This window comes from Phasianus colchicus, chromosome 5, assembly GCF_987193195.1.
Source record: "Phasianus colchicus chromosome 5, bPhaCol1.hap1.1, whole genome shotgun sequence".
NCBI classification, from domain to species: domain Eukaryota; kingdom Metazoa; phylum Chordata; class Aves; order Galliformes; family Phasianidae; genus Phasianus; species Phasianus colchicus.
Window position 1 is genome coordinate 35,342,438 of NC_143440.1, and position 25,367 is coordinate 35,367,804.

Genomic DNA, 25,367 nt, shown 5'->3' on the forward strand with positions numbered 1-25,367 from the left:
TATCTATTTACAGCTTTAAGACACTACATTTCAAGGAAACCATTCTCTACACATTCTTGTCAGGTGGTTTCTTTGTCCTTTGCCCTCTCATTTGTGGCTGCCCTGCAGTCACCTGCCCAAGCTGAGTGAGTGACAAACCTGAGAATGAGATACAGTTATGGAAGTGACTGTGTTTGTCTCCACATGTGAGATATGGCACATCAGTGCTGTGGCGGGGATTTCCCACGGCAAAATGTATTCACATAACTATTGAAGAGAAAAAAGAAAAACCTGAAGCACTAGAAAAGCCATGTGGGAGAAAAATACAGCTTTTGCTGGAGACAAGTTGCAATTCAACCCTAAAAAACAGCAGACACTTCTACTTGTTTACTTAATTGTTACTAGAAGTCTGATTAAATATTCTAAACAAAAGGTTCTAATAAGTGTTTTAACAACTGTTAAAATGTATTAAAACACATCTATAGAAATTGGTAAGTGCCTCTCTTCAGCCAACTTTAAGGATGATGAAGTATCATCCCAGTAATAACGTGGGGCTTTTTTTGTTTTTTTCTCTCAATGAATAAAATATAGCTAGATTAGACTTTCATTAGTTTGCTATATTCAAAATCCCAAATGAAATATAAAAGACTTACAAGCAATTTTTTATGACTGACTCTGGGCAATCCATTAATGATACACTGCTGCCTGTCAATATAGCCAGGCATTGCTCAGGTTTGGTAATGTGTACCTTTCTGGTATGGCAATAAATGTATGCTACAGAGGATCTTTGCATGCTATGCTATTTACAAATATTCCTTATTTCTTTCTTTTTCTTTTTTTTTTTTTTTCATTTATCACAACAATTAAGAGAAAAGGCAACAATTAAAAAGGTAACAATTCAAATTCTAATCCATTTTCTCCATTCTGCCTCAAATATAAGGGGTTAAAGTGAACAAACTGAATTCACTGTACCTTCATTTTTCTTGATCAGTAAATATCTTTTCTATTTAAGGATCATCACAAACAATGTGTGCCTACATAAGTGTTCACGAAGGAAAGACAAAGAATGCATTTTTTAAGAATGGCTCCGGAGGGGGTGTGTGCAGTGCCCTGGATTACCCTCAAAATGTGCAGATGACCATTACCAAAGGAAGTGGAAGGAACAGCATGTTCACCAATTGCAGAGCCAGAAATAACAGAAGCCACACGTTCAACAACAGCCATATGACTACAGGCAGGCTCTGACTGGGCACTTCCCATTCAGGATTAACATAACGTTTATGTGAAGCAGAAAAATGCATCTCACTTACCCAAAGCTGTGTATTTCTCTAAGAAGAAATTTCCAAAGTGGGAAGCAATACCTCTGGCTTCCTGATTGAACAGACAGACAAACCCCCAGACTAGAAGCACTATCTGTTGAAGCAGGATTTGAAATGCGTGGAGGTATGCCTTGGGTCTGATCCCAAAGATCAGCATCCTCAGCTCACAGCGCAAGGAAAAGATCTGACTGGCAGTGCGCTCCTATTCACAACATCATTGCTGCCCAAAGTGAAACAGAAGAGCGAAAGTGCAGCAGATGGTTGTGAGGCCCAACGCTTAAGAGTCCTCAGTGTTTGCACACACACAAAAAAATGTCTGCAAAATGCTAATCAAATACACTTCTTGACTAACAAAGGTCTTCAAGATATCTCAAGCAACGCACATAAGAATGAGTCCAGAGTCACTCACTACTTCCAAAACAAGTCTTGCAGTTTTATATGTTTTTAAAATTTATATATGAAATTCATTTAATGTTTTCTATTACTCTTATTTTGTCCCAAAGTGACGACAGTACTAAAATCCACAGGAAAAACCTGTATTTTAACTTTATCTTATAAAGTTGGGTCTCTTCAAAAGATAGAAAATCACAGAGCAGGGGCTGGGCAGAGGGGAGTTCCAGTCTGATCACAGCAAGAGGTGGCTGACTGTTCCTCTGTCCCTGGTGAAAGAAGCTCCAAAAAGAGAGGAACCAGGTGTGAACCTGGTTTCTTCTCACAGGGCACTTCAATTACTGCATGAAATTAAATCCAATCTAAAGTGTATAAACTGTGAGTAGATGAGGGCCTGCTCCCTACCAGGAACTGTTGGCTAACTGCCCTGCTTGAGCCCTTCAAGGAGAGACCTGCATGCCAGACGAGAGCACCGGAGAACAGCTCTGTGCTGCTTCAAGATGTGATTGCAGGCTTTTGCAGCAAGCCCTCCTGGCAGGACTAGGACTGTGCAACTCCAGGCAGGGTGCCCATCTCTGCACCCTGCTGCAGCCCTGTGGGCCTTGGCCTCCTGCTGTGCTCTGGCACGTGTCCATGGATGTGAATAAAGACTTTCTGACTCCAAAAAGAGGATGCAAAGTTTCTAGAATAGACCAACTCCTCAGCTGTGTCTGGAAGGGCGATCTGGACCAGGAGGCTGCCAAGGAGCACTTCAGCAGCCTGACAGGAAAGCTGACAGCGCCAGTGCTCAGCCCTGCCTCTAGTATCAAACTTCTGCTGTGACAGAGATGCCTCTCTATGCACCGGTCCCACCACTCAGTTATTTTCTTCATCTTGTTGCAACATTTTCATTTTCATTTTCATGCAGTTTTCCACTGGACATGCTTCTATTCAGATTTACTGACAAGCCATTAGTTCAGGGGAAAAAAAATACAAGCATGAAAGTAATATAAAGCAGCCTAATTAAGGTGATGGCGTGTATGAACAAATCAAGGCCAAGCAGGTCAGGAGAAAGGGCCCCAGGAGGCACTGAGGTGCCCCAGAACGGTTGCTCTGCTAATGGCAGTCCATGCTGCTGCTAACGGCAGCCACCTCCAGCTGGGCACACACCTGCACAGTGCCAACATGGCAGCGCTTTGCTTTTCCCCTGTCAGCACTCCTGACGGTGTCCCAGGGACCCTCCCGAGGCAGCACAGCTTGAAACCTCTTTACAGCAAAGACAGAGGGGCTCTGGGGGCTGCACGACAGCCTGTATCACTCAGCACAGGCATCTCCCGTATTCTACAGGTTAAAAGGAAGCCTCTCCCAGTTCCTCCTGCCTTTCCCCCGCACCAAGTAAAACATGATGCAGCCACCTGCCCCAAAGCCACATTCCCCCAGCTTTGCTAAGCCTGGGGAGAAGATCGTGGCACAGTGCTGACAGGATGGAGGGGGCTGGGGAACAGGTGGCATTGGGAAGGGAACCAGGGGGTCATTGGGTGACCGCCACTCTCTGAGGACAAGGGGCCACCAGCCATACGACAGGCATCTTCTGTGAGGTGCTGGTTGGCTTCCCAGAATATCTCCTAAGTAATAGTAATAATTAAGCAACCTCCCTCTTCGGAAAGCACCGATCACTGCTGTGCCCTCAGTGAGTACTGCGGGGCTCCCGTCCCGAGGCAGTGTTCGCGGCCCTTGGCAGCTCTCTAGTTCCCCAGAGAAGCAGGGAAAGGCCGACAGAAGCTCTGTACAGCCGGCCCTGCTGCTCGGATAACGCAGCTCGGAGATAGCACGCAGGAGGGGGGCACGGCAAGAGGGCAGCAACGACCGCGCTCCTGGGACACGGAGCTGGGGGCGGCGGGAGGGGGATCGTGTTCTCACTTCTTTTGAAATAAACTCCGAAAAATGTTTACCACTAACGTACCCGGTCACGCATCCTATTTCGGCACGCGCAGGACATCCCTGAGCGGATGGCGGACATCTCGCCATTGCTTTGGAAGCACAGGAAGAAGCCCTCCCGACGCGCGCGCTCCCACGCGAGCAGCTGCTGCAGAGCCGCGCGGCGCGGCCCGGCCCGAGGAAGGCTGCAGCCTCCCCGCCCCGCCGCGCGCCCATTGCTGGGAAGTCTGCAAGCTTACTTCCATCTGAAGGCTTGTACCTAGGAGTAGCCGTCCCAGCAGAAGTAAACGGCAATGCCGGCAACAGCAAGGAACGCGATTGCAGGCATTCGTTGAAATAAACGCGCTCCTTCCACTCCTTCCGATGCGCTCAGAGCAATCTGCCCGTGTCACGCTCACGCCAGTTAACACTTTACACCACATAAGCAGGTACGCACGAATCCTATGACTAAGCGGGCTCTGAAATGTCTTTTTTGCCCGTTTGCTTTTTAATTTAAGCAACTTTTTGTTTAAACCCAAGGTGAGCTGTACGCTGTCACTGCAGACCGAACACACCCGGTTCGGTACCGGCGGTCAGGCGCTCCACCCGCTCGGGAGACGAAAGGGTCCGCAGCTCCGGCCCGCAGCGCCCAGCGCCGAGGGGGCACCGCGCTGTGCCGGGCCGCTCCTCGACACCGGCCGAGCCCGGCTCAGTCTGGCTGCCCGCCGGGGCTTCTGTTCCCCGCTAATTCCCGACGCTGTAACCGACAGCCGAGTCACTTCGTGAAACATCAGAATGAATCCATCTGAAATAAGGCGTTCAAAACACGCATGTGACAGGGACACGGAGAATTACGAGGGCCGGTTTTGAGGGGCAAACGGCGAAAGCAGGCCGGCGGTGCGCGAAGCAGGGAGCCGGGCAGGGGGCGAATCGCCCCCGCCGGGACTTCGCGGCCGGCAACAGCACCGGAGCGGCTTCCCGGCGGCTCCGAGGAGGCCGCCAGTCTGAGCAGACGGAGGCGGAACGGGACGCGCGGCGGGGGCGGAACGGCAGCACCTGCCGGACCGGGCCGGGCTGCGCCCAGCGCTGGGGCCGCCCCGCCGGTGCCTGCTCCCTCCCTCGCTCCCACCCCGGCCGCCCTCGCCTGCCCAGTGCCCATGCGCCCCGGGAGAGGTTTAAGGCGTGCGCGGCGGCGGCTGCGACATAGCGCTGCAGAGGTGCCGCTCGGTGAGGACGTCGGCTGGGTCGCGCTGCGCCTCTCTTCGCGCCCGGGAGCGTGCCCTACCGCCATGCAGCTCGCCTCCCTTCTCCTCGGTGCGTACCGCGCCTGACGGGGCGACCCGATCCGGTGCGACCCGGCCCGACCCGCTCTCTATCTCTCCGTAGGCGTCTTCTTGCTCTGCGGCCCCGCGCGTGGGAGTGACAGCTCAGGTGAGTGTGCGGTCCTCTGCCCCGCACGGCGGCAGGACGCGTCTGCGGGGCTGGCTTTGAGAGCCGGCGTGTCCTTTGGGGTATGAGAGGCGCGAAGGCTGGAGGAGGGGGATGCGAATGCAGAGGGGCACGGGAGGTGTCTGGAAGTGTTTCCGCTTTTTTCCCTCCTGGTCTGAATGTAGCGGTAACAAACGTGTCTGCCCGGGGGAGTGCCGTGTGTGTGTGTGTGTGCGTGCATTGGGGTGCCCGAGCACCGACCGCGCGAGGGTCACCAGCGCGTTTCTGCCTGTGAAATCGATACGACTTCTGTGCGCCCGCACCGCCGTCAAAGCGACCTGGAAAGCAAAGAGCGAACTGAGCGCGCCTAGCGGTGCGGGAGCTGCTACGTAACCTGAGGGGATGCATCCCAGCCTCTGGAGAACGGGTGCCCGAAGCCTGTCAAACCGAGGGAGCCGCAGTAAACGCCGCAAGAAGTGTCCGACGGGTGCGAGCCTCGCGGTCGGCCCTTCTAGCGCAGCCCGTCGCCGAAGGAGGGCGGGCAGGAGACCCGGCAGCGGCCGCCCGGTCATCGCCTTGCCCGCGGCCGGTGAGTGACCTTCGGCCTCCGGGCGATCGCTCGGGGTCCCTTCAGCAGGAAGCGGTTATTATCGAGATAATAGCCGTACGTCACAGGACTGCTGTGACTGAAGAATAAAACAATAAAACAGAGACAGAAAACCTACAGCAAGCAACCCCGGTTCCTTTTCTTGTTTTACAGGTGCATCACAGGTGAAATGTCAACGGGATACAAATGAAAAGTTTTTTTATAATGCTTTCTCCCATGGTTGGAGAAGAAACTTCTAATTAGAAGGTATCTGGGACCAACTAAAGTAATGTTAAGGGGATGCTGGCAAATGTGATTGAGCTAGAAGCATGCATAAACTTCTATGGGAAAAAAAAAAAAGTTAAAATTCTTACATTTAAAGTAATGTGAAACATCGAGCTTCCTTGAATATCTGCCTTACTTAGGCTCATAGTACTCAGGGAGATCTTTTTTTCTTAGTCCCCTTTTAACAAATACAAACAAATACAGCCAAGTACGATGACTGTGGCTGTCATACAGGAGATGACTGTAAGGGTGGGTGCACACTGACATATGGTAGTAAGTGAACTTAATTGGAACAGAGAAGTGCAAACTTCAGACTGAAATAACTAAAACATCCCTGATGCTTTTTTAAATTGCATTGCTCTTCATACCGAGATACGTACTGAACATTACACAAATCAGTATCTAACCTATGAACACGCTTTCCAAAATGTAAGCAGGTGTATTTCTACCAACATGGTTTTCTTCAGCTATGGACAAGGTTGGTAGGAATAGTCGATGCATGACATAAGTCCAGGTCTGTCTGAAGCCTTGAGACAAAAAAAAATCAAACAAACCTCCAAACCTTCCTGTTCTGAAGAGGAAATTCAGTCCTGTATAAAACATGCTTAAAAAAACCAAAAAACAAAAAACAAAAAACCTGCTATTTTATGGCCTGTAAAGATATCTTGGTCTTGGGAGTCCCTGACACTTATAATAACCTACACAGATTATTTTTTTTCTCTTGCATGAAGTCTAATTTTCCAAAACATGGAAATTTCAAGGTTAGAGCTCAAATCTCAGCACTGATTTCATTTTCCTAGAGTCTTAGTGATTCCTGTCAAAAATGAAGTGAGGACTTCTTATAGGTGGGCATAAGACAGTGCTATTCAGAGGAAATCAAAGTATGTGGGATGAGGCAACAAAAATATCAAACTGATGGAAAGACTGAAAGTATGGTTACCAGTGTGTCAGCACAGAAGTGAGCCTTCACTTTTTTTTTTTGTTTGTTTGTTTTTTTAGGTCTACAGTGAAGGAAGACATTCATCCCTGCCCCTGCTTGAAACAGGAAGAAATGCAGTTTTTGTTGCTTTTTTTTTTTTTTTTTTTTTTTTTTTTGAGTGTGTGTGTACAGATTTTCCAGAGTACCTTAATGTAGTGTGTTTCCATAAGGTTTAAGAAGTGTGTCTTGACAGAGCAGGATTATGGTCACTTTTTACAGACCAACATGTTATTTTCATGTGTGCAGAGGTCTCTGCTTTTCATCAAAGTCCAGACTGGGTAGAGGTCTTGGACTGAGTCCTTTCTTGTTAACTGCAAGCTTATCCTTCCTCCTTCTAAAAAATGCATGGCTTTAGACTGTAAGCATTCATGAAATTGATTAGAGTATTGAGTCACCTAAGTATCCAGAGAAATATTTCAAGCACTGCTGCTCTTGCATTCTTAAATCACAGTGATTATGACACTTGGGTTTTATCTGTTACTGGTTCTGCAAAGATAAATTACCTTGGATATGCTAACAAAAACAACCACTTTCTAAATTTGAGTAGCAATGCCTCACAAAACTTGGTAAGAATGATTAACGTGTACACTGGTAGAGAATTATTCTGTATGATCCAGTATTCAGGTAATACTCTAAGTTCATACTGTACTGCTTGTGATTTTACAGGACTCATTAAATAAGAGGGAGAAACAAAATCACTGCAAAGCTGGTACCATTAATTTTAACTTTGGTACCTACTACTTACTATCTTGATAGTGTTCTTGATGGTGTTCTTGACATTGCTAATGTTAGTTCCAAAATTATAGCTTAGGAAGCTGTATCTACGCAGCAAAACAAAATAAACTGCTTTTTAATTAACAGCAGTCTAATTAACAAGTACTTAAAGTCAAAGTGTGTGTTACAAAACTTTCTTTGTTGATCCAACTGAGCTATGAGCTGTTAAAGGTCCTAGCTGCAGTATGTCAGCTCTTCACACAGCAGCAATTTGGTGTCTTCCCCCTGGAGTGCCTTTTACAAGGTACAGATGAGGATCTTTAGGCAGCCAGTACATAGAAAAGATATTGGGCTTCAGTGTACATCTGTGTTTTCATGGCTAGAAAAACAGCCAGATTTCTCCATGATTACCACCATCTTCAGAGCTATCAAAAATGTAAAATGTTAGTTTGACAAGACTGTATTTAGTGAGTGTCTGCTAGTGAGAGAAACACAGATCTACAAGCAATAAGGCATGTATTAATTAGACATATCCAATTGTATTCATACGTGCAGCCTGCCAAGGAACTCAGTCAGGGTAAGTACATTAGAAGTGGCAGGTATTATAAACTTCCTGTGGTGTTTAGCACTTCTGGAGGCTGGAGAAATGTTCCAGGGTACACAGCACAAGTTGTACTGCAAGACTGGATTACCTTTAATGCCCATCGCAGTGATTCTGGCTGCTGTTTGATGGCCTTGCTAGTTGTCACTTGATGGATATTATTTCATTATGAAATGATAAGGGGACTCAAATGCAGAGTAAATTGACTTCTTTCAGCCTAATACCAAATATCTTTAGTGCTTCTAACATTGGAAACGATGAGCTTCTAGGTATAAGCATGGTCATTCTGCTTGTTTTGCAGACTTTTGTTTTTAAGGCAAAGATGTAAGACTAAACATGGAGAGGATATGGGTAGGCAAGACTGTATAAGTCCTAAAAAAAAAAAAAAAAAAAAAAAAAATTCTTTATTTTTAGAAAACTTGATAATAAGACTAAAGCACTTTAGTGGCTCTTACTAATGTAGACATTTTCTATTATTTTGAAAGGAGGAAATGAAAAGGCATTTCCTGCTTTTTTTTCCCCCTTCACCTGGACTATATAGACATTCAGCATACTTAAGTAACATCTTAGTGCTGACAAATACTGCTAAGATTTTTTAGGAAGATATGATTAGATAGCTTACTGTAATTTACATATAGTATTAATGAGGAGTAGGTATACTTAAAAAGCAAAACTACACATATGTTCTGTAAACACATTTGTTAAATTTATGCAGCAGAAGTGAACAGACATGCTTCACTGTGTACACTTCCAGCTGTAGATGTTCTCATTGTCAGCTTTAAAGTCAGTGAGATTAGCAGGAGGCATCACAGCAGTGTGATCTTTTCCATCTGCTGATTAGGAACAGCACATGCTCCAAAAGCACTCTTTCAAATAACAGCAGCTTATTTTGGGGTCAGTAAACACTTTGGGTTAAGAGTGGAAAGGGTGGGCAGGGAAGCAGGCATCAGATGGAACGCTAATCCATGAAACACACGCTCATGGTGTGTGCACCTAATTGTTAGCTAGGCTCTGTGAGCTCTCAATATCATCGAAAGGCTACAGAAGACGTTTTTGCACCTACCAGTTCTTAGTGGTGGCAAGATGTGCTCTTGGGAATTTCAGAATATCCAGTCATCAGTTGAACTTATGAGATGAATTGGTGCTGATCTAAGCTAAAACCCTAACTTGCTATGCTACCAGACTGCACCATTTAGCAACAAAATGGTCGTTAAGCATACGAGATCATGACCTCTAAGTTTTCAAACGAAAAAGCTTCAATTCAACAGGCAAAACTTAACAGTGGTGTACACCTGTCTGCACGTGTAGGTGTATGAACATGTAAGCACAGTAAAAGCCAAAGGATGATAATCTGGGGAGCAACTTTCAAGGAAAAAAAAGGCAGAATTATTATATGAAAAATTCATGTGCTGAAAATAAATAAATAATTTTAGTCTTACTGGCTGAATTTTAGAATTATCTGCACAAATGTAATGATTTAATATTCACTGTAGTGAGCCGATATGAATGTCTGAGATGCAGCTAGTCTTGCTGGAGCAGAAAGATTGGTACTCCCTTTTTGCTTTTCTACTGGCTTCAGAAGCATTTATTGCTGCTGTCAACCTACTCCATGAATGACACTGGACAGAGCTTCCCAGGCAGTTCACAGGTTGCCTATTGTTGGTGAGCACCGTGAGGATGTCTGGGTTCTTTGGTTCCCATCCTGGAGAGTGCCACTCCCTCCTGTGCCCACCAGCCCTCTAGGTTTTTTCCCTGGCCTTTGTCTCTGCAGTAAACTGGCACATGTTGTGAATTGCTGCTGTTTTCCTCTGTACTGTTTCCTGGATTATTTTAATGTTTAGTGTTTCCTTTTTTTTAAAAAGCTTTTCTGTAGTTTTCTGTCTCTTCTTTTTCATAAATTAAGAACTGCATTATAGTTGTCACTGCTGCACACTTCTAACTGCCAAAGAGACCTTTACAGACATACAGAAGCACAGGATGAGAGGCTGTACCTAATCAAATTCAAACAGTGCTTCATATTTGGCAATGAGAGGCTTGCTTAAGAACAATAACAACAAAAAATAAGATTTTTCAGGTCACAAGTTTTTCTTTTTCTTTAGCTTCCACTGCTATCACATGCTTTACAAGAGGACTTGACCTTAGAAAGGAGACAGAAGATGTCCTTTGCCCAGCAAACTGTCCTCTATGGCAATTCTATGTCTTTGGGGATGGAGTTTATGCCTCTCTTTCCAGTGTCTGTGGAGCTGCCATACACAGGTAAGTCAGATGACTGACTGTTAATCCATGCATTAAGTGAGTTTACATACAATCTTGTTACGTTTGTAAATGCTAATCTTTTGATGCCATCATAATGAAGATTCTTATGGACTTTAGAAAGCTTCCTAATATAATTGGAATGTCATTAGGAGAACAGAGCATATCTGCGGGGGTAAAACCAGGTGGTTGCAAGTGCTTTGTTGTTTTCAAGAACTAGTGATGCTGAAAAGCAGCAGTCAGGCTTTCCCTGTAAGGTAACGTGTGTTACTAGCAGACATAGATGGATACAATCTAAAAAAATAACTAACTAACAGGAGAATAAAAGCAAATTAAGTTTTTTTGCTTTAGTTTCTATGACACCTCTCCTGAAACTGCTAAAATCTGTTTAAGCAAACAGACCTAGGCTTGATTTGGGTGAATGTGATCCATACGGACTATTTTTAGCATTTCATTTCTTCACTGGAGAAACCTTTCCTGTTTGCTAGACAGCAGCCTTAAACCTCTCCTTCCAGTGGCTGTGGTTTGACTGCTAAGGAAGCTTCATCCACAAAATCTGGGGGTGTTTCCCTCCCTTCCCTGCAACCCAAAGCTGGCTGCACTAGCTGCAGGAAAACAGCAAGTGCTGTGGCTCAGCTGCAGCATCTGCTTTACTCCAATTTTTCATTTACTGTGTCTTAGTGGAATCTCTCATTAATTTAAGCAAGAGTTAGTATCAGTGATTCTAATAATGTTTTTTTAGATCAGCACCAGGAAAACCAACATTTTTACAAAAGGAGGTACAAGAAAGAAAAAGTTCAGATTTTTTTCATATGTGCAATAAAGCACAGACATCTGTACGTCACGTAGCTCTCCATTGATGTTTGTATCTTATAAACTGTGTGTTAACTTTCTCCAACCCAGAAGCAAAGGATTATGCAATTTTATTTTCCACAGCATACATCAACATATATTATACTCTCTGTGAAATACGCGCTGTTTTAAAAACAAAACAAAAAACTGTTTCTAACCACCCAAGTGTTCTAGCAGCAACAAAGGGATTAAAATGTATCATCTTCTAATCTGAGTTTTTACATGCCAGTGTAAATGAACTAAGTCCAAGTCTTCTGAGTTAATTGTAGTTTAGCACTCCGGAGGAAAAAAAATGGAATGTAGGTGAAATATTCTTTAGAATATTCTCTATTCTTTTTGTTTAGGACAACTGCTGTTTTCCTGAAGGACCTGCTTTAAGCTAGGTGCCATTAGTCCCGTCAACCTTTCACACTCAGCACAGAATTTTCTATCTATGAGCATTTCCCCAAGCTATGAGAAGTGATAAATGCTGGTCCTAGTCAAAATGAATTGCTGGATGGAGGAGAGGAAACTGTTGTTCAGGTCTCTGCTAACTTCAGCCTACAAAAGCCAGTTCAAACATACCAAAGACTTGTTCCTTCCAGTTCTGTCTTGCAGTGACTAAACTCCATCTTGGTGTCAAAGTAACTCAAGAATATGTTGCTAATAGGTAATTACTTTTATTGTTGTAAATCATATGTGTGTTTTGAGAATTTCAGAAATTTCTTCCAAATAACTGAAACAATCACACCTAGTTTAAAGCTGTGTGTGCCATACACTGTGCTATATGGTGAGTGCAACATGGCTGTATGTGCCTGAAGTAATGTTGAGACTATGTATGTGTCGTGACTGCTACTGATTTTGGCAGAAAGCACAATCGCACAGTTATCCTCTGTTTCCAGAAGCATCATTTTGGGGAGAAGTGCTTATTTAATTTTTTTAAACTGAAGAATGACTGAGAATGTGTTGGTTCCTCTTCCCAAACACACATGCTGGTTTGCATGTGCTGGGTTCTAACTGACGCTCAATTCCTAAACTTTTAGATGCACCAAATAATGCTTATTCCTATGAGTAGTTCTACTGTGACGTGACCATTACTGCAAGACAAATACTACATTGTGCCTTTTAAAGAATTTGTCAGAATGTAGCTGTGAAGAATTCTGAATGCTAGATATGAATGAGCTTTCTGCTAGCTTTAGTTTGTTACATTTGGCTTTTTATCTTTTTTTTTTTTTTTCTCTCCTTATTTTACACGTAATTATTCTCGGGAAACAGAATATTTATTTAATACTGTTCTTTTTCTGGGCAGAAGAACTTGTTTTATTTGTCAGGGGGAAGAATGGAGAACCTCCTACTAAGCTGACATTATACAAGCATAAAGAACTGAGTGATTAATTGGATTAATAATCAGAAGGTCAAATTAAGGACTCAGTTCTCAGTTTGTGCAGTTCTGTTCTACTGCCAATTCTGCTAAATGGAGACCTAACTTAATGCAGTCTTCAGATGCTAAAAAGGCATGCACATTTTTTATAACTAGCCACAGGCTGGGAGCATCTCTAAATAAACATCAATTTCCCTCAATTTAAGTGAACAAAACCAAATTGTGATATTAGAAATGTGGCTGTAAATCAACTACAAGCACTGATGGACCCTGAGCAGCTGTAGCATTTGCTACAAGGCTACTGATAGAAGGGTTGTCTGGCTTCTAAGCGCCAGTGGATCCCCTGGAAAACTTTGCTGTATAAGCTGCTTCTACTGCTGAGCCTTCTTTCTTGCCAAAAGCAATATATGTGCAGAGCAGACAGAGTAAGCAGAACCTAGAGGGCCAGAGAATGCTGGCATGAAACCCAAAACAGCTCCCTGTTGCTGAATTGATTGTAGTCCGGCAGCAGTAGGTGGCCGCAGCTTGGAGAAGAGAATGGGGAAAGATGAACAATGTGGAAAGAGCTTGAGTTTCTGCTGGTAAAAGGGAGGAAAGATGATTTGGCTGTCTTGTCTGTTTTTTTTTTTTTTTTTTTGCCTGCATCCAAGGACCCCCCAGGAAATGCCAGCTGCTTATCACAGCAATGGTAATGGCAACTTCAGATCAAAATTACATTCTTTGTGCAGCAGCTCTTTCTACCCTCCCTTGAGGTGTAAAAAAAAAAAAAAAAAAAAAAAAAAAAAAAAAAGGCAGGCAGGTTGTAGACCCATAGACATTTATGATTAATGTGATTATTAGCACAAAACCATACTGTGTGACATTCTGAGCAAACACTTAGCTTCTGGTCTGCAAGACTGAATCTGCTCAGTATGTACCACTTCTAACAGTCCACTTCAGAGACTCATAGAATGGTCTGGGCTGAAAAGGACCACCTGCTATGTGCAGGGTTGCCAACCACTAGACCAGGCTGCCCAGAGCCATATCCAGCCTGGCCTTGAATAACTCTTGTAGCATTTGCACCAATTTTTGCACTGCTACCTTGTGCTCTGTGCCTTTCCTTAGAGTAGAACATCTCGTTAATGCTCAAATCTCTCTCATCACTATTAGACAGTAAGGAGAAATGTGAAGTGCTGTTTGCATTTGCCAATTTTTAAACTTGACTTTAAACTCAAGCATTCAGAATAACTTTAATAAAGCCCCTCTGTCTCTATGATGTACATATAAAAGATAAAAAGGTATCTGAAACTGCCATCATAATTCTTTCACTGTACAAGAATAAAAATATATGTAACCACAATTCCATACAGAAATGCAAATCATGTCTGAATGTATTTTAAGTAGGCCACAGGGAGATTTATGTGGAAACTCTGATACTGACACCCAGAGCTCATATTACCACAAATACATACAAGATTTTCTAAACTCCAGTCTTCATTATTTCACAGTGTTTTAAATCAGATCAGGTTGGGACCTCTCTTCAAGCAGGGAACCAAACAGATAAGAAAAGTAAACACAAAGGCGCACACTGCACCATTTCAGTAGTCTTGAAACAGTTGTTTGTATTCCACAGTACTGTACCTGCCCAAATGCTACAGATCGTTAACTTTTTCCTTCTATTTAGACAAGATCCACATTGAATTTTGGCCCTGAAAAATAGAATCCATTCTCTCAGTAGCATATAAAAAGAAATCTGAAAAAAAAGTTCCAAAGCCTCTGACTGTCCCAACAATGCAACCTCTCTGCCTGCAATAACAAATGAAGTTCTCTTTGGGCTTTTAACCCTGAAATTTCTTAAGCACATAAATCTATTGTTCTCTTGGATGTTCATATATCCTATAAGTCTCAACAGTGCTGACAGTCTCAGCACGTAAGTATCAGCAAGATTTTCAAACTAGTCTTGCATAACCAGCAGATCTGGCAGGCAATCTCAGAACGTATTCATTAAGCCATGAAATGAAGCTCAATGAAAGAAGAATGACAGTGGCCTTCTCTAAGGAGGTTTTGGGCTCAAATCTCTACTCAGCTTTAAAGAACTTCCTCAATGTTTTCTTTTCACTTCTACGTTTCTGTACTGACTGTTCTAGGGTGGCAGAGGGGGTATAATAGTCTTATAATACCAAAAGTGATTTTGTAAGATATTTTTAATTAGTAAGGCTTTTTTAAATTAACCCATCATAATTGTGTATTTAAGATGTGCTGTGGTATGCTTAAACTGACGAAGATAGGAAACAGGAAATCATATCTAAAAGTATTCCAAATTTTGAAGTTTCTACTTTACGTTTCTATCAGTGAAAATTACTCAGCTGTATAGCTTTTACTGTCAATATGCAATTTCCAAGTGTAGAGAGAAAGTAATCAGGAATATTACACAGATTGAGTATGCATTCTATTTATTGTATTAAGTTCAAATATCATACCTTAATTTTTACTATAGGTGAAAATGAAGAAGATCAGTAATCTGATGGTTGCCATCAATAACGTCTACAATTTCTGACTGCAGTCTGTGTGGATGCATAATACAGTATCTACCATAACAATTACTGCTGCAAGCAGTGTTTTCCTCCAGTTTTTTTTTTTTGTTTTTTTTTTTAAATCATTTTGCAGTAAGCACGCCTCATTTTGTTTTGGATACAAATATTTATGAGCCATAAAGAATGTAAACATATTTTTTGTGTAGCTCTTTCATTAGGAATTAGTGTGTTCTGCTGCAGTGAGAACAGCTGGAATTTTAGAACTTCTTGGTATTTTTTTCTAAGCCTGTGTGATGTCCTGCAAAATAGCTTGCCTTAACAATCTTTTCAGTCCCTTTTAGCATGAACACAACCACTTGCCTAAATGGTATCTTTTTCAGGAGGCTACTGTTCAGTATATAGTGTCTAATGATTTAGCTGTATTTTCTTGCAATTAAAATATCTGATTGTACTAATTTTTTTTTCCTCTCTCAGAGGAGTGATCACCAATGCAGGAGGAGCTGTAAGAGTACAGACTCTCCCAGGACAGGAAAACTACCCAGCTGTAAATGCCAATGGGATCCAGTCTCAGGTGCTCTCTAGATGGGCTTCATCTTTCTCAGTGACTCGTAGGTGGATCACATTTACTACTTTGCAAACTGTATTCCGGATATTAACAGAAGTCTAGGAAACTTTTTCAGTGTGCTTATATATACAAATAATGTGATTGGTATACGAAATGTAGCAAAAATTTTCACTTCTATCTAATTTCATCTTCATTTTTTTACTATTTGCTTGAAATAAATCTGTTCCAGCTAGATTAGTCTTTCTAGATTATACAGTAAGTCTCTAGACTACTTCTAGGAAACTGTTGGAAATTCAGTATTCTTAAATCGCACAATTTCATCTAAATACCTTGAAATAACGTTAATCTGTTCTTCTAATATTTTAGCAGGTACCAACAACCTGGTGCTTGAAGCAGTGGGACGATCAGTGTCAACAGCACGGCCTGCTACAGGTACCAGCAGATCTCTCCAACAGCGGAGGTCTCCTGTGTTAAGATGTGCGATAGGGCTGGAGTCCCTGACTAACACGCTAAGTTTCATAGGATGTGTTTATAAAGAAGAAAGCATATGTGAAATTCATTTCTGTGTATATTTCATCAGGAAAAGGAAGAATTGCTTATAATCAAACTGATTCTGATTTCAGTAGCATTCGTGTAAATGAAGAAACGCTTGAGTGAATTTGGAAAAGTGATATAGGTGACATAAAGGAAGGAAAGAGTCTATGAGCTCATGGGATATTCATTCCTATTAAATGACAGAGAAGATGTATTATGCATTCCTTTTTACAGAAATATTTAACAACTAAGTGCTGTCAGGATTTATGAAGCAGAAATTTAGATGGCATGTGAATTTCTCAAAGAAAATACCACCAGTAAAAGGCTAGATCAGTTTTTATGAAGGCTAGTGGCATATACATATTGGACTTGGATCTCCTTTGTGAATAGCACATCTGCTTTACAGTTTAAGTCCTGGCTTGCTTCCAAAGCACAGAAACTGTCCCTGTACAGCAGATAGCTAACTGAGAAATAGTAGGGCTTGGGATGTTGAGTGGTTTCTGTGTAAGACTTTCTGTATACATTTCAGTAATCAGCTAGGCAGGTGTAGAAAGGAAAGTTACATTGTTTCATTTGAAAAATAATATTCTCCAAGGAGCAAAGAAATAGCACTGCAACTGTAACTATTGAACTAACTGAAGAATGATGCAGTCCCATGTCAATTTTCACTGAGGACAGACTGCAATGCAATTCTTAGTGACTAAGCTTCTTCCATATGTCTTGTTGTTCTTAAATGATCCATGCTGTATCTTTTATTAAAGGCAAAAGACCTAAGAAGCCCCTTGAGAAAAAGGCTGGGAACAAAGGTAGGAATTCACATGTTTAACTTTTGAAAAACACTATCCTAACATTTATTTGGTGCTAAGTAAGTCTAATTATTTTGAATGCTCACAGACTGTAAAGCTGACATTGCATTTCTCATTGATGGAAGTTACAACATCGGCCAACGTAGATTTAATCTGCAGAAAAACTTTGTTGGAAAAGTAGCGGTAATGTTGGGAATTGGAACGGAAGGGCCTCATGTTGGAGTTGTACAAGCCAGGTAATAGCAGACCTATACAAAATATAACCAAAAGACAATTCAGAGAAGCCAAGTAATGTATGTTTTGCAGAACAGTATTTGTTCAATAATGGCAAAAGAAAGTAAGAGAAGATAAACTCAGCTTGGAGCATTGTTTGTTGTGCTACACTGAGAGATGTCCATATGAAGACATAACAAACCTGATCATCTTCTGCCTCTTGTTGTGTCAGTTTCAAATACGCAAATGCATTTAGTTTAACACTGGCATGATCAAGCTTTTTTCTGTATACATTTTAAACCTAGTATTTTCTACCACTCAATAAGCTTAAGGAATGTGTGTTCTTCATTTGTCCCCTCTGATAAATAATTTCTCTGGCTACAGATTCAGTACATTACTATGTAAGGATTATTCTCTACATTTTTAATTACTATACATGAACAAGAACAAAATTATTCAAACTCAAATTTAGCTTGCTAATACCACAGAGGTATGAAAAGTTAACTACATTGTTCATTAATGTGTTATTTTTCTGCAGTGAGCATCCAAAAATTGAATTCTATCTGAAAAACTTCACCGCTGCAAAAGAGGTTTTGTTTGCCATAAAGGAATTAGGGTTCAGAGGAGGCAATTCCAACACAGGTGAGTTTGTACCTCAGTGAAAACTGATGTTATTACTGTACATAAGTGAAACATATTTCTATCTATACATATTTAAGAAAGTATTTTAAGTGCTCCATTTTCAATTCCATTTTCAGACATTCAGATTGCTTACTGTATGTTTTATTAGTGCAAATATGTGTTTAAACAGTAATCGGCTCCTCACTTCTAACAGAATGGTGTTGTGAGACAAATTCTTGTCTAAAAGGCTTCACATTTCTTTCCTATTGAATGGCAGTGGGTAATTAAGCAGTAAGTGGCTGTGAAGGGATATTTGCCAAACAAGGAAGCTAAGCTTTCCAGATATGTTGTATTTCACAAGCTAAATTTAAGTAGCTTCTCAACTTTGTTCCTTCCAATTCATTTAGCTAATATATCTGCTTAGCATAAAACAGGATCTGTAGGGAGGAAATTTGCTTTAACTTTTTATTTTAAATAGGCAATAGATTACTCAAGCTTCGTAATTACTCAAATACTCTGAGATGCTGTTTCCTTGGTTTGCTGAGTTACACCTGTAGTCATAATTTAAAATCATAAAAGCATAGTTTTATCTACAAAACTGGTACCAAAATGTTACTGTATTATTTCTTCACATTCTTTTTCTGTTCAAAACTAGGGAAAGCTCTGAAACACGCAGCTCAGAAATTCTTCTCTATGGAAAATGGAGCACGCAAAGGAATACCCAAAATCATTGTAGTGTTTCTAGATGGCTGGCCCTCAGATGATTTAGAAGAAGCTGGTATAGTGGCCAGAGAATTTGGAGTCAATGTGTTCATTGTGTCTGTAGCAAAACCCACAACAGAGGAACTGGGAATGGTACAAGACATCGGTTTTATTGACAAAGTAAGAGAATATAATTATTCATTTTTCATTCACGGGTATGACTAGATAGTGTACTTCATGTTGGAGTTCTAATGAGCTAAGTCTTACACCTTAATAAAAGATATTCTTCCAAATAATACAAGAGGAAAAAATCCTAAGAAATCACTAGGAAGCCTGAAGTCATCGGTAGTAGAGATTTGAATAAGCCTATTAGTTTCTTCTTACTAAATCACATGCAACTGCTGGGTTATTATCTTGCTAAAGGGGCTGCACAAAGGTACCAAAATGCTGTTGCCATCCTCCCAGTTCAGAGTCTTGGCAAAGCTGTAGCTCTTGGACTTTGCACTGCACGAAGATTTTCACAGCAAGGGATTCTCCTATCTCAACCATAACTAAACTTGTTGAAGCAAAGAGTACAGATATATATCTCCTATCTTGAAATGACAGGGAGACCTATCTTTCAGTATGGGATCTGAGGAATTGTTCTGTTACTTTGGCTACAACAAGGGTAGAAAAGATGGACAAATGCATCCTACTAAGTTTGTATGCAAGACATTCATCTTGGATGAACAGTTTTCAATCTTGCTCTGTGGGAGTCAACAACAGAACTCAAACTCAGTTCTCACAAGAGCTTTCTAAGCACTAATTCACTACTTCATGTTTCATAGGGAGGTCTTAAATATTTTATTTCAGCAGAAAGTTCATAACGTAACATGAACAAACAAAGCACTCTGGTTCTGCAGCTTCCATGCACAAGACAGTTTGCTTCTGATCCCAGACAGGTCCAACTTGTGTGGACTTACAAACACAGAACAGAATGACCTTGTGTGACAGAGGCTTGTCCCCTTGCCTTCTGCATTTTGATTTGAGCAAGATTACTTATTATAACATAATATTATTATTACATTTGGAGAGCTGATTTTAAATGTAATCCCCTTCTCAACTGCCTTGCACTTGACATGTATACTATAGAAACCACAGGAAAAACAAATTTTACTTCAAAATAACCTGGGCACGTATTTCATATATTTCTACTCAAATGTGTCTGTACTTATGATGTGTTATAGAGGTGTTTGTTTGTTTTTGTTTGTTTGTTTAAGATTATGATGTTAAAATGGAAAATACAGAAACCTAATTTTCAGTGGGTAAGGAAAAAGGCAAAACTTTCACTCCTTTGGATAGTTAGCAGCCAGAGCTTAGTTCACTTCCCAAGAACATAATTAAAATTTCAAGTTTTTAAAGTTCTCAGTAATAAAATGAAATTTTCTGAAATTTCCGACGGGAGCTGGGGGCAAGCTTGATTGTCTGTTTACTGTCTATGGAACCTATTTTGGTATTTGCCTTTTGACTTCTTGTTTTCAAATAGGCTGTCTGTCGCAACAATGGCTTCTTCTCTTACCAAATGCCCAGCTGGTTTGGCACCACCAAATATGTAAAACCTCTTGTCCAAAAACTGTGTTCACATGAGCAAATGTTGTGTAGCAAGACATGCTATAACTCTGTCAACATAGGCTTCTTGATAGACGGTTCTAGCAGTGTTGGAGAGAGCAACTTCCGACTCATGCTTGAATTCATCAGCAACGTTGCAAAGGCTTTTGAGATCTCTGACATTGGTTCCAAGATTGCAACTGTGCAGTTCACATATGATCAGCGTACTGAGTTCAGCTTCACAGACTACACCACAAAGGAAAAGGTCCTCTCTGCTATCCGGAACATCCGTTACATGAGCGGTGGCACTGCTACTGGTGATGCCATTTCTTTCACAACCAGAAATGTATTTGGGCCAGTGAAGGATGGAGCAAACAAAAATTTCCTCGTAATTCTGACTGACGGTCAATCTTACGATGATGTTAGAGGACCTGCTGTTGCTGCACAAAAAGCAGGTAAATGACCTTCATAGGCAGTGGGAGTTGATTCATCCCATTTCTGCTGTATTGTCCATGTCAAGATTTTAAATTTTAAATGATGCTTGAGAGAGCAAATAAAGTATCATACTTCGTCTTAAGTGTAGCAGAACAGGAGCTCTGAGGAACTGTTTTCCATTAGGATGATAAGTGGGATTATCAAGCCAGGTGTAAGTAGACTCACTCATGGCAACTTCGTTTAAAATTAAAAAAAAAAAAAAAAGCAGTATTTTCTTTCTAAATAAGAGAGAAATTAGTAGATGAAAAATAAAGAGCCATGTAGTAGAGCTCCAACCAGTGATAGCATCTAATATAGCATTATTTTTGTTCTCCATCATATATGGGAAAAAAAAAAAAAAAGTAATTTTGACCAAAAAGCCTCTTGGGCTTCTGATGCTTGAAAACACTAAGCATTACGTACGTGAAGGATCCAAACGTATTTTCAAAATTATTCTAAATAGTAAGTTTTGAAACACAAGAATTGCTGTGTCACTGCTATGTTTGTATGGATCACTGAAAAACATCTATGATGCTTACTAGTAAGATATACTAGTATTTCTATCAGGGTTCTTAGACAAGTACTTAATTTCTGATATTTAGTGGCAAAAATCTAATAATCTTTGACAGACTACAGATACTGAAGCACTATTTTCTGCTCTAGATTATTTAATGTATGTAGAAATTTCTCATTTTTCTTGCAGCAAAGACAAAATGATTTTATGTATTTTCTCTCTTTGCTATACTCTTACATTTTAGGAATAACGGTCTTCTCTGTCGGTGTTGCCTGGGCTCCTCTGGATGATCTGAAAGACATGGCTTCTGAACCAAGGGAATCTCACACTTTCTTCACTAGGGAGTTCACTGGATTGGAGCAGATGGTCCCTGATGTTATTCGAGGCATCTGTAAAGATTTTTTGGACTCTAAGCAATAACACAAATCCGCTGTTGGATAGTTTCTGAAACTAAAAATTGTGAGACTGGAATGGTCCCTCTTAAATACACAGATTTTATTACATATACTATCATCATGTAAGGGTTGGAGAAGGGCTACTTTCTGTAGTCAGTTGAGAGTCTTGTGAGCTTGTTAGAAGTTGTACTCGATATGGGAAAGCTGAATTTGGCCAACAGCTATTATTACTTCCAGTACATTTATAGTAGCCTGAGTTTTGAAGCTATGCATATTGTGCACTTACGGCTATCAGTTATCAGCAGCAGAAATTATAGAGTTCTGATATTTTTGCTGTCACTTCCTAGGTGCCTTCTTGCAAGTTAAAAATAATATAATTTTAAATACACAATAATATCTTCTGTGAACCTTCCATAACTTATGATTCTGTATCTTTTCAAGGAGTTCTTTTTGTAGTGCTAAGTATTTTCAGTGCTTCAGTTGTGCAATACCCATGAGTGCCAGGCAGCTTAAAAAGATATGTGGCAGATGTTTCTCTACGTAAGATATAATCATAATGATTTACAGAGTCATTAAGGTCGGAAATGGCCTCTGAGATCACCAAGTCCAACCCTAACCCATCCCCACCATGCCAATCAGCCATCTTGGTATGGAGAACGATATTGCCAGCTGGTTGGCAAAATTTACACCAAAAGGCATTTATTTACACCATAGAACAGCATGGTTCTATGACATCTTCTGGCACAGAAGCATTGAGCCGCATTTACAGCACAGCAGTTCTCTTTGTAGGTCTTGACTCCTAAATATTACCATTTCCTACACCACTGAAGTCAACTGGGATATTCCTCATATATCTGCTTACCTGGATTTTCCCTAATATGTTATACTCTCTTGATTTCAAGAAATTATTATTGGCTACAAAGTTTCAGATGGGAACCTTGGGCAAAGGGATTGAATTAGAACATACACTGGGGAATGAGATACTTTTGGATTTCAAGCTGAGTGTTTTCAATCCTTGAAACATAACTGGTTTATATAGGATTACATGGTTAGAAAAGAAGAGAGTAGATGCAAGTGGGATGGGGTAGCTCACAGAATAACAAGTTCCTAATGCTAGTAAAAATGTTTTTGGAGATGTGTTTCTCTAAAGATGAAAGAACAGTCTTCCTGAAAAATGGCCTTTATTTTATTATGAATTTAGAAATATATTTACATTTTTATACCTATATTCATATGGTTAAAATTATGAAATGGCTTCCTGAGTTCTTCCAGATGCCAGGAGTGAATAACAGACTTCAAGCATTCTTTAGAAAATAAAGGTTTTTGCAAGTAAAATACAACAAAGAAAACAAACCAGCACTTTTCCCATCAATGCAGAATTTCCTTTTTTTTTTTTTTTTTTTCCTTCTTTCTTCTTCTTTTTTTGGGGGCTATTGATTGTTAAATTTTTAGGTATGGAGTGGCACTGAAGGGATTATATTCATCAGGCTTTTGTTGTGTATTTTTATATAACTTATGACTGGCTATATATTACACTAAACGTGAATGCCAAGGATGCCATGTATTTTTCTATTAATTGTTATCCTTAATGTTGTTATGTGTTTATAGAAGAGAGTATTCAGCTACTGCTGTATAAATTTATATCAACTTTGTGAAAAAGTTTAAGTCATTTAGCTTAAATTTTTATAGAAATATATGTAATGCAAAGAACTGGGACTACAGATATTTCAGTATCCTGTAATATAAAAGTCTTTTTACGATGAACCTCATGTAGTACAGCTTGAATAAGTTGTATGTCACATTTCCTGTCTAAATTATTTTAAATCCCCCCTGGGGGTGAAAAAGGAAAAAAAAAATCCTAAATCATCCTCAGACACCAAGGATATTTCTTACATGGATTATTTTGGGGTTTTATTGTTGCTGTTTTTTAAATTTGGATCAGTCAGTACCAGATTTTTAGTAGTTGTTTATATTAAATATGGTGCTAGTTGAATGATCTGAATATAAATCATGCAAACTGGCCAGCACAATCACATTTTTCCTCCCAATTTACTTCTACTGTTGCAAAGATGGCAGCTTTACTGATGTCATTCCTTCATAGAGGAAAAAGAAGGTCTGGATTTCCAGAAATCGCAGCACTAAACTGCCCATATATTTCCATTTTACCAGAGTGGTGATGACGCTATTTGTACTCTCACAGAGCCCAATTACACTAAGGTAAGAAATAGCAGGTACAGAGAATACTTCTTTAAATATGTAAGTTTATACAGAAGCAAGTATTTGTAAGAACAACTTTGATCTGGAAATAAGGCCTGCGAGACACAGCAAAAAGGACTGAGAGCTAGTGAGATACAGAGACAGGGTGGAAAGGATGTGAACTGTGCTGTGAGTAGGTCGTTTTGGAGGAGTAACAGCATGGTACAGAGTAACAGACATGGATTTGAGCTTTCTTTTGGGTGAGAGGGAAAGTAAAGCCACAGCATGAGAGTTCAGCCTCATGCTGCTGGACCAAGCAGTAAAACAGAATTGCAGCCACCATCACTCTTACAAACTCTATTTGGGAACACTCCTGCAGGTATTAGGACTGTCATTCAGGAATGTGGCCTGCTAGAGAACAACTCTGTTCTCTGCTGAAAATAATTACAGAATCATAGAACAGCTTGTGTTGGAAGGGACCCCCAAGGATCATCAATTTCCAAGCCCCCCTACCACAGGCAGGGCTACCAACCTACAGATCAGGTACTAGACATGGTAGGGTATGAGACCATAGGATGAAAACTTATCTGCCCTTTTTCCCCAACGAGTACTGGGAATGCTCATTACTGTGAATGGCCTCAGACTGGCAACCCCACTGCTGAAAGCATTGTATTTGACAGCTGCCCATCAAAAATTAAGATTCTGTTGCTCAGAAAAGAGTAGAGGACTATAAGCCTATTGGCTTAGGTACCTACTGCATCTGAATTTTATATTACACAGTAGTTAATACATCCAAAATCATCCTTCCCAGCAGAGCGCCCAGAGCAACCTAAATGTAAAAAACATCCACTTGCTGTCCTCAAGAAACTGAAACTGCTTTTAATATCACAAAAACTTCTAGTAAGGGCTGTAGCTCTCACACTCAGGAGCACAGGAATCTTTCACTACCAGAAGACTAGGAAGTACCTTAATCTGTTCCTTATATTTTCTGGGTGTTTTTTTTTTGTATGCTTGTTTTTTACTCATAGTAAAAATATCTGAAAGAAGAACAGAACTTCCCCTGCTGTCAACAGAACCTTCTGTCCTTCAAGGAAATGCTGAAAGCTCTAACCCCAGGCTGAGATCCCAAACCAGGGGTTACATACATGGAGGACATGTTAGACATTCCCCCACTCATTGTTCCCTGCATGCTATTTCAGCAGGGAAGCATATGGACTGTATCCATACAAAGCAGCTCCCCGCTCAACGTGCAGATCATTAACCACTTTTATCCCAAGCTGCCAGCCCAGCCCTTGGCTCAGGATCTCTGATTCCACTCCTAGACCAGGACACCGCAGATTTTATACCTCACACACCTTCTAAGCATTTAGATCCTGCCTGACTATGAACTGCCTCTTGTAGATGCATCTTTTGACAGTGCGATGCTTTCCAGCCAGTACTCTCATCTGACAGAGGTTGTATATAGGAAAAAAAGGAAGTAACTGAAAGTCAGCATGCTGCAGAAGTCTTCATGCTATCAGGCACTTCTGTCACCTTTCATACTGCATCCTCATGAGGTCATCCTCAGAAGCTGACCTTTATTACTTTTGGTGGATCTATTAATAC

General features: G+C 40.9%; 1 protein-coding gene and 2 long non-coding RNA genes across 4 annotated transcripts in view; 2 read left to right on the forward strand and 1 right to left on the reverse strand.

Moving 5' to 3' along the window:
* Window positions 1–25,367, reverse strand: part of LOC149917848 (uncharacterized) — a 35,863-nt gene that overhangs the window by 7,510 nt on the left and 2,986 nt on the right. The window lies entirely within an intron of this gene.
* COCH (cochlin) lies at window positions 4,707–25,111 on the forward strand. 2 transcript variants are annotated; one of them, XM_090141283.1, is made up of 11 exons: window positions 4,707–4,898; window positions 4,971–5,015; window positions 10,277–10,433; window positions 15,630–15,763; window positions 16,090–16,152; window positions 17,016–17,060; window positions 17,149–17,296; window positions 17,812–17,915; window positions 18,550–18,776; window positions 20,122–20,638; window positions 21,416–25,111. In XM_090141283.1, exons 1-11 carry the CDS (start codon window positions 4,742–4,744, stop codon window positions 21,589–21,591), a joined length of 1,773 nt encoding a protein of 590 aa, XP_089997409.1. In that variant the 5' UTR covers window positions 4,707–4,741; the 3' UTR covers window positions 21,592–25,111. The 2 variants fall into 2 exon arrangements, with proteins under 2 accessions (XP_089997409.1, XP_031449619.1); XM_031593759.2 differs by having other exon boundaries at window positions 4,708–4,898; window positions 16,087–16,152; window positions 21,416–25,110.
* Window positions 5,029–8,567, forward strand: LOC116229339 (uncharacterized). The gene is made up of 3 exons (XR_004166995.2): window positions 5,029–5,601; window positions 5,773–5,865; window positions 6,883–8,567. It is a non-coding gene; the product is annotated as an uncharacterized LOC116229339 (long non-coding RNA).